General features: G+C 45.5%; 1 protein-coding gene across 1 annotated transcript; it reads left to right on the top strand.

The window, feature by feature from the left end:
• Positions 1–12,287, top strand: PRRC1 (proline rich coiled-coil 1). The gene is made up of 9 exons (XM_033174687.1): positions 1–65; positions 1,334–1,456; positions 3,277–3,681; positions 5,072–5,238; positions 5,920–6,022; positions 7,285–7,448; positions 7,840–7,943; positions 10,813–10,915; positions 11,947–12,287. Exons 2-9 carry the CDS (start codon positions 1,354–1,356, stop codon positions 12,154–12,156), a joined length of 1,359 nt encoding a protein of 452 aa, XP_033030578.1. The 5' UTR covers positions 1–65; positions 1,334–1,353; the 3' UTR covers positions 12,157–12,287.
• The last annotated feature ends 2,041 nt before the right edge of the window (positions 12,288–14,328 follow it).

Genomic DNA, 14,328 nt, shown 5'->3' with positions numbered 1-14,328 from the left:
GTGAGGAAAAAAGCGCTGGAGGGCGGAAGCGTACGCGTGAGGGACGGAGGTGCTTTTACTCTTAGGTGGGTTTTGCTTTTTGTTTTTGCTTCTGTTACTACTACTATTAGTGATACGGCTGCTGCGGCCGTTGCCTTAACGGCCACGCGAGCAAGGACGACGGGATGAGGGACGAGAGGGAGGATCGTAGAACGGAGAAGAAGAGCTTCTCAGTCAGTGAGCGGGGCGCAAAGACGTGGCAGAACAGATGCCGGTGCGCGCGTGCGCAAGGCAAGCGGCCCCCGGTGCATGGCGGGAAGTGTAGTTCTTTAAACGCTCATTTCCCCCCCGGCCCCCCCTTCAGCAGTGTACAAAGGACCAGGGTGGTGGAGTGGGGTGGGGGACAGACGGACCCTGCTGTTGACTGCAACTCCTGGAGCCTCCACCTCCCCACCCTTGTACAAACCAAAGGGAGCCAAGGGTGGGAAGGGTGGGGAGATTGCTTCTGACTTCCTTGGTGGCTCTCCCCCCCCACAGTGGTTGTTAGACAGTAGAAGGCCCAGAATTCATACATGACCCAAATGACTGGTTGGGTGCTCAGGGTGAGCACCCCATCTTCCCAATTCCATTCTCACAACAGCCCTGTGAGGTAAATTAGGCTAAGAGAAGATGAATTTTGCCCCAGGTTATCACAACAGCCTTATGAAGTATGCTAGGCTGATGAAGGATGCCTGGACTAAATATTCCTCTCTCCTTCCCTCAAACACCATACCCTCCAACATTTCTCTGATGAAAATAGGGATGTCCTAAGTAATAATAATAATAATAATAATAATAATAATGGTCTACCCTCATGACTGGATGACAGGGTTGCCCCAGTCACTCTGGGCAGCTTCCAACATACACAAACACATAATAAAACATTAAACAACTTCCATATACAGGACTGCCTTCATGTGTCTTCTAAAGGTTGTATAATTACTTATCTCCTGGGCTTGAGGGTCGCACAAACTTATCTTCAGAATACGGTAACCCCTTCAGAATTTTGCTGAGAAGCTGCTCGACTATGTGTATTATAACTTTTGTTGTTGTCCATGCACCCACACTTTAAATCCTAATTATCAGTCACTAGGCTGGAAAAAATTGCATCAGCTGTTGTTCTTCTATGTGTCTGAACAACGGGAAGTTCAGACACCTCTGAGACAGACTTCATGAATGACATATTTTGAGTACTGACAGAGAGGTTTGGCCTGTAACTGGTCCTGTAAATTGGCAGTTTTAAGCAGCCAGTACTAGATGTACACTATGCAGCAGCAGTTTGCTTCATTTCAATCCATTTTCTCTTTCTTTCCAGCTCTGTGTGGCTGAAGGAAAATGATGGAAGAGAGCGGGATAGAGACAACTCCACCTGGAACGCCCCCACTGAGCACAGCGGGGGCAGGGCCTGAACCCACCACCACTGCCCCAGTCTCATTAGGTATAAGTGTTCATCAGTGACTAGTCTTGTTTGTTCACATGGTTTTTTTTTCCTTTAAAATTTAGTAGTTCTGAGACAGTAAAAGGAAAGGTTGCAGTTCCTTCTGTTTGGCAAAAGAAGGGATGTGGAGGTGGAGGGTTTTTTTGCTAGCCCCTTTTGCAGTTCTACCTTTCAGTCTGTTCTGGAGGGTCTTGCAAACATTCAGAGCAGCATTTTAGGTGGCTGCAAGGGAAGAAGAGATTGGCAGAAGTAATCTGTCCTCCCATTTCCAGGTGAGCATCCAATGAGTGGAACTCTGCTCAGGAGAGATCTGGACCCAGCCCAATAAACTTTTCCACACTAATTTTTAAGTATTTAATTTGTTGCTTATTTCTAGTATTTCTAACTCACCTTTCACTAGCTGGTCCCAGGGAGGAATACAAGAAGTCAAGAAAGCTGTGACTATATACGTGTAGGTGGCAAACCGCTTTATACTTTATTATTTGCCCCTCCCAACAGCTCCTTAGCTGACACAAATGGTTTGAGCAGATGCTAGGAATTACATTTCTTCCTTATGAAATTGTGCTGGGGTGCCAGACATTCATTTCAGGATATGGGGGGAATAGCCGGTTTATGGGCCGATCTTGGGACATCAAAGCACCCTGGGTTACGAGGTGTATGTCTGAACCCACATGAATGCCCACATGTGCATATGAACCCAGCATACACCATTGACAGGAATGGAACCACTGGTACACACCCACCCATGGCCAGAAAGCAGAATTCAAGATACTGTACATCCGCATTTGGGAAAGTGCACGCATGAGATGCTGCTTTCAGCCGAGTGCTATCTTACGTGCCATGTCTTGGCAGATCAAAGAGTGGTGGTGTTGTTCAGTCGTGTCTGACTCTTCGTGACCCCATGGACCAGAGCACGCCAGGCACCCCTATCCTCCACTGCCTCCCGCAGTTTGGCCAAACTCATGCTAGTCGCTTCGAGAACACTGTCCAACCATCTCATCCTCTGTTGTCCTAGTTTAGTTCAAAAAGTGGATCGAGCTTTCAGAAGGAAAGAAGGAGCTGTGCTAACTTCAAGGGTCTGGAGCCTTTGCTTGCTGTCCTCCACACTAATTAATTGGGGAAGGTTTTCATTTGAGTTTAAAGTGTCACTTAAATTCATAACAAAATTCATAAATAAAAAAATAAAAAAATCCAGTAGCACCTGTAACTTAAATTCATGTTAACGTTTCAACCCAATGACCTGCTTCAAATGCTTTTAAAACATATGCCGTTTGATTTCTAAATTATAACTTCGTTGGTTGAAAATGCTTAATATTTGCAGCTCAGTAATAAACCTTTGCTTGCACAGAAAGAGCTGGCTTCGCATTGTGTCACAGAGGGTGGTGGTTAATCATTGACTTCTTAGCTGCTGGGCTATTTCCTTACTACAGTAGTATCGGTACCTCTGGTTATGTACTTAATTTGTTCCGGAGGTCTGTTCTTAACCTGAAACTGTTCTTAACCTGAAGCACCACTTTAGCTAATGGGGTCTCCCACTGCTGCTGCACCATCAGAGCAGGATTTCTGTTCTTATCCTGAAGCAAAGTTCTTAAACTGAAGCGTTATTTCTGGGTTAGCAGAGTCTGTAACCTGAAGCGTATGTAACCTGAAGCATATGTAACCCGAGGTACCACTGTATAAGTTATTTGCTAATCAGCTACAAATATAAGATATTTTAGTTCTATTTTTGTGCTGCAGCTCTTTTGTTTGTATCATTCTAAAAGTAAGAAAGCCCTTCTACTAAAACTTGCCTTCTTCCTTTTCCTCTCTCTCGCCCTCAGCCTTAACTCCTTCCCTCCCTCCTCCCTCCTCTTTCCTCCTTCCCAAGCACCATTTTCCCTCGCCTTTGCCATCTGCAGGCTCCTCTCTTCCGTCCATGGACGACATCCCCGGTGCCTTTGCCTTTCGTGCCTCCCATGGCCCCTTCAGCGGAGTGCCTCCCTTGGGACCCGAGCCACCAGATGACACCGCCAGTCGCCTCATCCCCTTTCAGCAGCCCCCTGGCCCCAGTTTCTCGTCTCCTCCACCCCTGAGTTCAACTCCTGGCCCTGTGCTTTCCGCCCCTCCCTCTGGTCCTCCCACATCAGGGTTTTCTATGGCATCGACCCACGACATCACCAAAGGCCATGCGGGACGAGCACCACAGACGCCTCTGATGCCCTCATTTTCTGCACCTTCAGTCACTGGTAACCATAGCGTTTTCACTTGGGCATTTTAAAGCAAGAGTTTATCTATATTGGTTGTTGTTTTACCGAGGAGAAACCAGTACTGATTCTCTCCTAGGAAATGCAGGCTGGTTCCAAATGGTTTGGGGCTGGCTCCTGCACCCTTGCCCCACCATGCGTGGACTTGACCAGGAAATGCATATCTATGTAGGCCATGCTCACGCAGGTTGCTTTCCTTCCTCCCTTTTATTTTGTAAATGCTGTTTATTAAATGTTCTCTACACTGCTTTTCAATTACGGAAAACCAAAGCGATTCACATAGCGATAAAACATAACAATGTCCAAGAAAAACAATTGTCAGTAACATCAGTAAAATCATCACAATAACCAAAGACACCATATAATAATAATTTATACCCTGCCCACCTGGCTGGGTTTCCCAACCACTCTGAGAAGCTCCCAACAGAATATTAAAAACACAATAGAACACCAAAGACTGGTTAGTAAGGGTCAGAGCAACCCTGTGTCTTCAGTTGACTCTGAAAAACCCAACAGTTGTTGCTCACCTATTCTCATCAGGGAGAGTGTTTCCACATTACAGGCTCCCACAACAGAGAACACTCCTCTCCCACAGCCCATCAGATGGAGCTATGTAGGTCATGGTCTGGTCAGAATGGCCCCATCTGTAAGACCATCTGTAAATCCTGTACCCTGGTCCCAAGCCGTTTCAGTCACTTTTTAAACCCACAAACACTGTATTGCAAGTATGAGGTTTGACTTCTAGGCTGTGGGATATTACAGGCCTTAGGACATTCCCCAGCACATATTTCCCCCTCCCTCCTCTCACACCATCTCTCCTTGGGTACTTTAGCCAGGCTGGAAGGTGTTATTGATAACATCGGAATGGCTTATTGATTAATTAAGAAAAGCAATGTGATATTAGGTGATCAGCGCTTTGTGAATTCACAGCATTGGGATGTCACCCAAAGATATAAAATTCAGCATTTATATTTAGCTTTTTTATTGTATTGTAATTTGGAATGTTTTAATGTGGTTTTTTATTGGATTATTAATTGGAAACTTAATAAATATTATAATAAAAAGGAAGGTGTAATTGAACGGTGATAATGCCTCTGCTTGCAAAGATGGAGGTTGGAGAGAGAGGCCTGTATGAGGGTTAAAACAACCACTAGTTTTTGCGTGGGTCAGAATGTGGCAGTCTCTACCATTGTACAGTTACCTCCAAACTCAAATTATGTCTTCAAACTGGTAAAGGTTCTTCAGACATAAACAGTTTCCCCCTGGAAAACTGAAGATGTGCAGTATTAATTGCTGAGTAAGAAATGGCAGGTTACAGCAGTTGCGAACCATGGTGGGTTATGCAAAACGTTTCCTTGCTGTTGGTTTTCAGGTGTCTTCACCGGCCCGGCATCACAGCAGCCCTGTGGGCCACCCCCACTAGCACCTGGCTTTGGAGCGGGCTCTTCAATTACTTTCCCAGAGGAACACGAAGACCCTCGGGGAGCTGGCGTGCAGAGTGACGCATCTGCTGGAGGAGGACTGTGGGGCTTTATCAAAGTAAGGCTGAAAAACAAAGGTAGCTGTGCTGCTGGTCCGTAAGAAAAGCCTCCAAACCACACAGTCAGACAATGGTTTCATAGTGACCAAGCATATATTGCAGAAGTGGGGCAGGTTTTTGAATTCTCCAGATCCTTTTATCAGGCAAGATGCTACACAGAGCAGAAGGGGAGGGGGGGGGAGTAAAAAAAGAAATTAGGCTGGTGTAGCCACGAGAATAGTTTTTAGACTCTGTTCTGAGTTTGAGCACATGGGGTTGGGGCACAGATATATATTGAGAGTGGGGCCAGCATGTGTGCCCTCTACTCGTGTTTTGCATTCCCTGAGCTGGCGTAATATATTTACTTGTATAAGATATTGACAAGTCGCTCTTCACCTCAGTAGCAATCCCAGAGCCACCTTCAAAAGTAAAGAATGCTGCACCCTCCAACATTTCTCTGATGAAAATAGAGATGTCCCCTCTTAACATTTCTCCGATGAAAGTAGGGACGTCCTAAGGGAAAGCGGGACATTTCTGGATCAAATCAGAAACTGGGATAGCTTCTGTAAATCTGGGACTGCCCTTGGAAATTAGGGACACTTGGAGGGTCTGAAATACAACATCTGCAAGAAGCAAATGGCTGAATTGGGCGTAACCTTGAGAGCAAAATGAGCTGAATGATTTGTGCCTTTTCCCTGCAGGGTGTGGCGGGGAATCCTGTGGTGAAGTCTGTGCTGGATAAAACGAAGCACTCAGTGGAGACAATGATCACGACTCTGGATCCTGGCATGGCTCCCTATATCAGTAAGTGAAGAAAGCCTGTGGGCCTCGGGGAGGGGGCAGCATGCAACTCGTCCTCCTCAGGGCTCTCACAAACCTAGGCTGCAGCAAAGCCTCTCTTTTGGGGTTCCTGGTTGATGAGATATTGTCTCTTTCTGTTTCTAATTGATGGATCAGAATCTCAGCTCCTCCTGCAAACATCAGGCCACACAGCCAGTGGAGGCATTTGCAGATTTGCCAAGTGCATCTTCATAGCAATACAAGCTTCACTGATATTGCTACCCGTGTGAACTCATAAAGGAAGTTACAACGGTTGCTAATTTGATAGTATTGGGTATCTAGTGGTGGGACTTTTTGAGAAAGGGCTCCTACCCCATGAAAAGCCTGTAGTTAAACAGGACCAAAAACTTGTCTGAAGTAATCCTGTGCTTCTCTTAGCAAGCCAAATAGAGAGAGACCACTTGTTGAAGGCTGACTTTTTTTAAAAAAGTGGTTGTAGCAGCCAATGGTGCATTTGGTTTTGTGAGAAGTGAAAGAGTCTAGCTGGTCTCCTCCCATCCTTATGTGCTTCCCCACTCACCCCTCTTTCTAACACATGGTCGGGAGAAGAAGGGGGGGGATATTTTGCTTCCACTTTCAGTTAACCACAGCTTGGCATGTCATTCAGACCTAGAACAGTCATCAGTCTTAACTATGGTTAGTTTAAACAAGTTGGCTTCCTGAAGCCATGGTTTGAAGTTTGTTTGTTTGAAGGTAACCATAATGAAGATTAAAAATTGGTCTAGATGACCTGACAAACAGCATTGTGGAAGCTTCCAGACTCTTGGCCATGCAGGAGGTGGGGGAGTGGGTAACCCCATATGGAAGCCACTCATTCACGTCTCACTAAACCATAGCAGAGCATCATGCAGGGCTTTTAGTGTGGCTGCAGCTGTCCTGACATGTGCCTGCTATCTGCACCTTCCAGAAAAGAACTGAAGATATTTCCCACCTAGATTGGTGTGTGTGGTGTGTGTCTGCCATGAGTTTCTTGCATTGTATAGTTTTTTTAACAGTTAGTTGCTGCTGTCTGCTGTTTTCTGTTGCCATTTTAAAATATAGTGCATTGCTTTGAGACGTGTGTGAAAGATGGCAATAAATATGCACCCTGGTCCATCTCCAGATAATTGCTTTGCCAAGAAAAGGGAGGGATCCTGACTGGCAAGCACACGTTCTCTCCTACCCCAACCCACGGTGTGAATGCATCTGCCTGTATAGGATTATGTTTTAATGTTTTTTTGTTATAGAATCTGGGGGAGAACTGGACATTGTTGTCACTTCTACTAAAGAAGTCAAGGTCGCTGCTGTAAGAGAAGCTTTTCAGGAAGTGTTTGGAATGGCCACAGTTACAGGAGAAGCTGGGCAGTCCAACATTGCACCACAGCCAGTTGGCTACGCAGCTGGATTGAAGGCGAGTTGCCATCGTTTCCTGGAGATTTGTATCACTTTTGTGATATTTTAAAAAATCATTTAAAACATGTCTTCACTTGTTTCTTACACAACAATGTAGCATCTAATAACTCTTTGGCAATGTTTTCTTTTTCACACGACTACATTTTATAATCTACAAAAATGAAACAAAGCATAATCCATTTTTATAAAAGCACAAAACAAGGACTTGGTCACTAAGGAACCAAAGACACACTGAGATTGCAGTTGGGTGTCCCATTTCCCTTCTGTAAACTTGAATATTTGTAGTTGGTTTACTTCAGATCCCCGATTTTGCTTTTGGCTAAGGTTCATCGCAAGCAGTAAGTGCTGCATGAGAGCTGTATTGACTGCTTCTTTTCCTTGTCCTTTAGGGAGCTCAAGAAAGGATTGACAGCTTGCGCAGGACAGGAGTCATTCATGAGAAGCAGCCGGCCGTGTCTGTGGAAAATTTCATTGCAGAATTGCTTCCTGACAAGTAAGGCCATTTAACATGTTGCTCAAGATAAAAGTCAATTAGTATCATATCCATGGGACTTTATACTCTAAACAGGAGCTGAAATAAGAGTTGTCTGCCTGTTGCAGTTGCTTGGTATAATTCACCCTCTTGTCCCTAGTGCTTAAAACTGGCATAGTTGCATAACACGGGGGTCTGCAAACCTGCGGCTCCGGAGCCGCATGTGGCTCTTTTACACCTTTGCCGCGGCTCCGGGGCGGATACGCCTGTCCACTTCTCCAGCTGGCCAGCGGCAGTGGCCGCCCTCCAGCTGGCCGGCGGCCCACCCTCCGGAGGCTGAGGGTGCTGCTGCTGCTGCTCTGCTCATGCGTCGTGCCTCGTTTCTGCCAGCGCAGGCGCAGCAGCAGACAGCAGCAGTTTCCCTCCAGAGGTGTGGCTTGCTGCTGCTGGTGTGGAGCTGCGCTGGCTGCTGCATCGAGGCGACGACGAGGTAGGCAGCTGTGGGCTGGGCCAGGGGCGGCAGGTGGTGGGCGAGGGTGAGGGGGGAAGCCCTCCTTTTAAAAATGGTCGAGGAAGCTGCGCCTGTTTCCCTGCCGCTGCCTCCTTCACTCCTGGTTCCGCTCGCAGCCTCAGACCGCGCTCTCGCGGGCGCGCGTCTCTCTCCGCCCCGGAGCAAGGCCGGGACTCGCCCTTGCCCGGGACCCACGTCTCAGGAGCCAATGGGTGCATGTGTCGCGAGGGGGCTTGGAGGCTCCTAGGAGCCCGAGCACGCACAGCAGGGACGTGGCTGCTTCAAAAGGCTGCATGGAGGAAAAGGCAGTTGTGCGTTCTTCCGCAGCAGCGTCGAGCGGAGCCGCCGCCGGACCTCACCAGGCAAGGTTAGTCACGTCGCCCCCACCTTCCAGGGCGCAAAGCTGGGCTGGCTGGGCAGAAACCACCGTCGAGCTCTCTGCCTGCCGTGGGCGGGGGGCTTTGCAACCCCCCAACGAGTCCCTTGGGGTGGGGGACTGGGACTGGGGAGGGGGAGTCCTCTGCCGCTGCTTCCTCAGGTGTGTTGCTTAGGCTGCCGGGCGGAGCGCGGGAGCGCAAGTTGCCGCCTGCGCCACGCCCTCCGGCTGTGGCCTCTCCAAAGTGGCCTCTCCAAACGCGCGGCACAAAGAGCGGCGCCTTGGCTTTGCCCCGGTTTGGTTGGGCAGCCTGTGGCTGGAGGAGATCCGGGGGATTCCTCCTCGGCGGCTGAAAGAGGGGCTTGTTCTCCCACGCTTTCTTTTCTCCCAGTTCTAGGTCACTCAACCCACAATAGCACTTCTTTAGTCTCCTTGCCGCACGCGCTCTGGCAACTTTTCAGGCTCCGGCTTGCGTAAAAACTGGGAAGCTTTCTCATCGCTTCCTTCCCCCCTCCCCCTCTCATTCCTTCCCCCCTCCCCTCCGATGCTGCTCTCCAACCACCTACCTGCTTGTCACATGTTTTGACCCCCCCCCCCCACTCCTTGGAAGGGTTTCATTATTGGAGCTGAGCTTGTCCCCTGCTGAGGTAAATGACTTATTGCTCTGCTTCGACCGGGGTGGGTGGTTGGTTGGGTTGGTAAAGAAAACCAAACCTGAGTAACTTATGCAGAGGCAGAATTTACTAGGTGGGGGAGAAGCCCCTGTCGTGACTTCCAGGTGTTTGGAAGCACAGACAGCCCACCAAAAAGAAAACTTGTGAAAATGCTTCCTTCGCGAGGGCAAGTAGTAATAGGGGTGGAGATGGGCCGAAAGTCCAAAGGAAATGATTTCTTGAAGGGGGAGGATGTACTACGGGAGGCAGAATAAAGGGCTGGTCTCACAGAGACATGGGTAGGAGAATGACGCCCCCAAAAGGTTTGCAGTTTTTCTCCTCTGTCCTGAGTGTGTGTTAGGGGAGCCTTGACAAAGCACTTGTTGGCGTGGAAGAGAGGAGTCCTAACTTGGATCTGTGTTCATGTGCAAAATCTATCGCCATTGTCATTAAGGGGGCAGGGAACTCCCCTAAAAGGTTTGAACATATGAACTACTACAGCCACCTGTATGCAAGTCAGCACAAAACATCACAGGCTTCTCTGGTGCAATTCTGTGCTTTATTTAGCAAGAGAGGAGGTTGGAAGAGGTGAGCATAGCCTCTGGTCTGGAATATTAAGGGTAAAAGACACTAAGATTATTGTAAAAGCCAGCAGTCTTCAATTAGACATGGGACAAACATTTAACACAAGTGTGCAGTTGAGGACTCATTTTAAAAAAAAAAAAACAAATCAAATATTTGTATGCTGTTGCAACCCACCTTGGATCAGGCTGTGACCTGGTAGTGGTCCCCAGGTTGGATAAAAATGAATGATTTAAAAAAAAAAATCAAAAAAATTGGATTTTTTTTATTTAAATTGGATTTTTTAAATTTAAATCGGATTTTTTAAATTTAAATCAGATTTTTTAAAATAAAATGCAGTGTTATATTTGTTTTAAATGTCGCAGTGGTTTTGCGGCTCCCAGTTTCTTTTTTTTCCTTCAGAAACGGGTCCAAGTGGCTCTTTTTGTCTTAAAGGTTGCAGACCCCTGGCATAACCCATAATTAAATAATCCACTTTCAAGCATGGCCAGATCCTGCAATGTAGCAAGCAAAACCCTGCCAGAACAGACCTCTGACATTTTGTAATTAACTTCCTTAGAGCTTGGAACATGACTATAAATTCTGGAACTAAAGCTAGTTCTTCCTTGTTAGCTTTTGGCTGGGGAAACTAAAAAAAATTTCCAAAGGGAAAGTTAGTGGAGGTGCCTTGGCTGCCTGCCTTTCAAAACTACTAAGCTCTCTAGATGGTTAATACCTGGAATTTGGATTTAATATGATTTGATAACAACCTTTTTGTCACTGTAACAGGTGGTTTGATATTGGCTGCCTAATTGTCGAAGATCCCATCCATGGCATTCACCTTGAAACATTTACACAAGCAACGCCAGTACCTTTGGAATATGTACAACAGGTAAGTTTCAGTCTCTTAAGGGGCTAAATCCTTTGCCAACGCAGCAGGTTGGTAAAGCCTTTTCTAAGGGATGGTAGCCAAGAACCCCAGATCACTCTAGGAGTTGTACACACTTCTAAAAATGATTGCCGTTAAATTATATCACCTTTAGTCTCTCTTTCATTGCATATATTTTTAAAAATAATGTGGATTACATTTGATTGATATCTATACTGCTTAATATATTAAAGATTTATGAGCGAGATGGCAGTAAGCATTGGGGGTTATTCCTTAAGATGGTATGTAGGCTGGAGGGCATAGAAACCACAGCAAGTCAGCCTCATTCATTCTGAGGCACCTTTGAACATCCTGCACTGCCTGGAGGCTCAGAATCACAGAATTGTAGAGTTGGAAGGGACTCCAAGGATCATCTGGTCCAACCCCTGCAATGCAAGAATCTCATTGCCCAATGGGGGGCTCAAACCTGCAGCCCTGAGATTAAGAGTCTCATGCTCTACCAACTGGGCTATCCCAGGTTCCTCTTGTTTAGTGAGATTCCCCTTCTGATTTGGGCCCATTGGTTCCACTTCTACCCTCTGGAGCAACAGAAAGCAAATGTGAGAGCCTTCTAGCCATCTCTGCTCCATGTTAAACGTACTGAGCTCTTTCAACCTCATCTCAAGAGAACCTAGTCACTGGGCACTGATGGTGCTGTGAAAAAATGCCTATAATCTGCTGTCACTGGGTGAAAGTTTAGCCAACGTATTCCTGAAAAGGAGAAAATAAGTGTTCCTGTTGTCCCTTAGCCTGTTAAACCAGAGGTTCTTTTCACAACAAATTTCACTAGCAGCACTTTAAATTCAGGAAGCATTAAACTGCTATAGAACTTTGACTTGTTACTCTTGTTGAGTGAAGTCAAATGCCAGCAGCAGTATTATTTATGCTTCTGAACGATCTTTGAACTATGGTGATATAGCTCTGGAGGAGGTTGAACTTGCCTGGGTGCTTCTCCTTTTCTCCTGTACTCACTCCTAATTTAAATTATTTCACAGGCTCAAAGTCTAACTCCTCAGGATTATAACCTAAGATGGTCAGGTTTGTTGGTGACAGTGGGGGAGGTGATAGAGAAGCAATTACTGCACGTCAACAGAACGGATTGGCACTCTGCATTCACCGGCATGTCCCGTCGACAGATGATCTACAGCACAGCCAAAGCTATTGCAGGGATGTACAAGCAGCGTTTACCACCCAGGACCATTTGAGAGGAAACGGACTCTGAACGCAACGCATTCCTTAAAAACTGGTGTTGAAAAAAAATGATTGCATCTCTTCGATGGCCCTCTGTTGACGCCCCTCGGTTTTGTAATCTACATATAAAATGTAATTTTGTTTTTAAAGCGAAGCTACTCTTTGGATAATGGAAATGAGCAATTCTTAATTTAGTCACATAATAAAATGGCTCCCGAAACCAGTAGGCATATTTATAGAGCAAGGTCAGAAAGCATTAAAATGTATTTCATTTCAAACACTAAATCAGGGATGGGGATCCTGATGCAGTTGGGACTCCAAACTCCCATCAGCCCCGGCAGACAGCATGGCCAGTAGTCAGGGATGATGGGAATTGCAGTCCAGAAACAAATGGAGGCCTCTCCCCAACATGTCCCCCACCCTTGAACTAAATGGGTGTTTGGAGACATTTTGGACTTTAAGAGGCATGTTAGTCATTCACAGCACCTAAGATAAGTTTGGAATCGGCAAGGCCAGAGTCACTGGCATATGTATTGCAGGTGTGGTCAGATTTGGTTAGGGTTTCAAAGAGGAAGCTGTTTGTAAAGTTCCTCTTTGCAGTCATCCTCCTTGACACCAGGGGGTCAAGAAGCATACAAATGAAACTTATTTTCTTGGCTATATTTCACAGCAAAGAAAAATAACAGAAATCACCTAGCTAAGTGCCTTTTGCTGCATAAATAGGTACAAGGCTGCAATCGGTTAACTTTTACAATGCATCTCAAGCTATGGGCCATTGCTGAACAATTTGTTTACCTCTATCGCAAATGCTGCCCCAAATTGTATGCTCAAAATTGTGTGCATATTTATAAACTGCAGAGTATTTTGATAACTTTTTTTTAAAAAAAAAAAACCTTCTGCCTTAAAATTCAAGTTTCTCAATTTATACTACTTAGTCTTTATCTTTTGTAGATGCTTTCAAAAGACACTTTTATATAGACTAGTTAGCTAGTTTATTATATTTTTATCCACTGAAAAATCTGTTTTTCCAATTAATATATTTTGGCTTGCCTTGTAAAATCAGAATTAAATAGATGTTGCTCCTGTAGGATTTTAATCATTCTTCTTCAGAAGGTTTTAATACTTTGGACCTTTCAAAAAGCATGAGTATGGCTATGGTTTGATTCTGACAGAACAGTGTTTTTGGTGAGTTAGTGGGTATATAGGAAGGGAGAGAAAATCTTGCGATATTTTGTGGTATCAATGCAACAGGGAAAACTCAACTAAAATAGAGACAGAATGAGTACATCTTTTTCTTCACAAGCACCAAAAAGTCCACTCCTTATGTACCCTCTTGGAAAATCTTATGAGGGATGTATAAAAGCATTAAATGTTTCATGTTCAATCAAGTCTGAGAATTTTCTTTAGGTTTACATTATCTCTGTCCATTGGCCAAGTTGGCACTTGAATTTGTTTACTCTTTCCTGTCCCATCATCATCTTGATCCTTTCCACATTTTTAATGTTTGTAGCCTTTATAGCCTGGCTTTCCATACATCAGAAAATTCAAGGGAGTTAATAAAAGCTCAATAAAGGAAATTAACAGCATTGGGTGGCTCTTCTCTAGGCTTGAAATGGAACTGTCACAGTATGTATCTCAACCCACATGCGTGTCCAACGTGTATTCATACATACTATGTACACGCCAACAAAAGGTTTGGGGTCTTTTGCTGGGGTTATAATGTGTGTAAATTCATGAATGTGTGTTTACCTCGTATTTTTGCCTAAATGAAAATCATGACACCCAATACTTTATTTTGGGCTGGCGATCCTAAAGACCTTAAATGCCAGACAGGCAAGCCAGAAACAAACAAACAAATAACAACAACAATTTATTATTTATACCCCGCCACTCTGGGCGGCTTCCAGCAAAATATTACAATACAATTCATCAAATATTAAAAGCTTCCCTAAACAGGACTGCCTTCAGATGTCTTCTTAAAGTCAGATAGTTGTTTATTTCCTTGACATCTGACAGGAGGGCGTTTCACAGGGCAGGCACCACAACCAAGAAGGCCCTCTCCCTGGTTTCCTGTAACTTTGCTTCTTGCAGTGAGGGAACCGCCAGAAGGCCCTCAGCGCTGGACCTCAGTGTCCGGGCAGAACGATGGGGGTGGATACTCTTGAGACATGTTAAGGAAGAAAGCT

Source organism: Lacerta agilis, chromosome 17 (genome assembly GCF_009819535.1).
Source record: "Lacerta agilis isolate rLacAgi1 chromosome 17, rLacAgi1.pri, whole genome shotgun sequence".
NCBI classification, from domain to species: Eukaryota; Metazoa; Chordata; class Lepidosauria; order Squamata; family Lacertidae; genus Lacerta; species Lacerta agilis.
The sequence above is the reverse complement of the archived record's forward strand: the minus strand, read 5'-3'. Positions and strand labels throughout refer to the sequence as shown.

Coding starts and splice junctions, on each gene's coding strand:
- PRRC1 (XM_033174687.1), top strand. CDS start 1,354: ATGATGGAAGAGAGCGGGATAGAGACAACTCCACCTGGAACGCCCCCA. Junction 3,682..5,071: donor TTCTGCACCTTCAGTCACTG/GTAACCATAGCG, acceptor GTTGGTTTTCAG/GTGTCTTCACCGGCCCGGCA. Junction 6,023..7,284: donor TGGCATGGCTCCCTATATCA/GTAAGTGAAGAA, acceptor TTTTTGTTATAG/AATCTGGGGGAGAACTGGAC.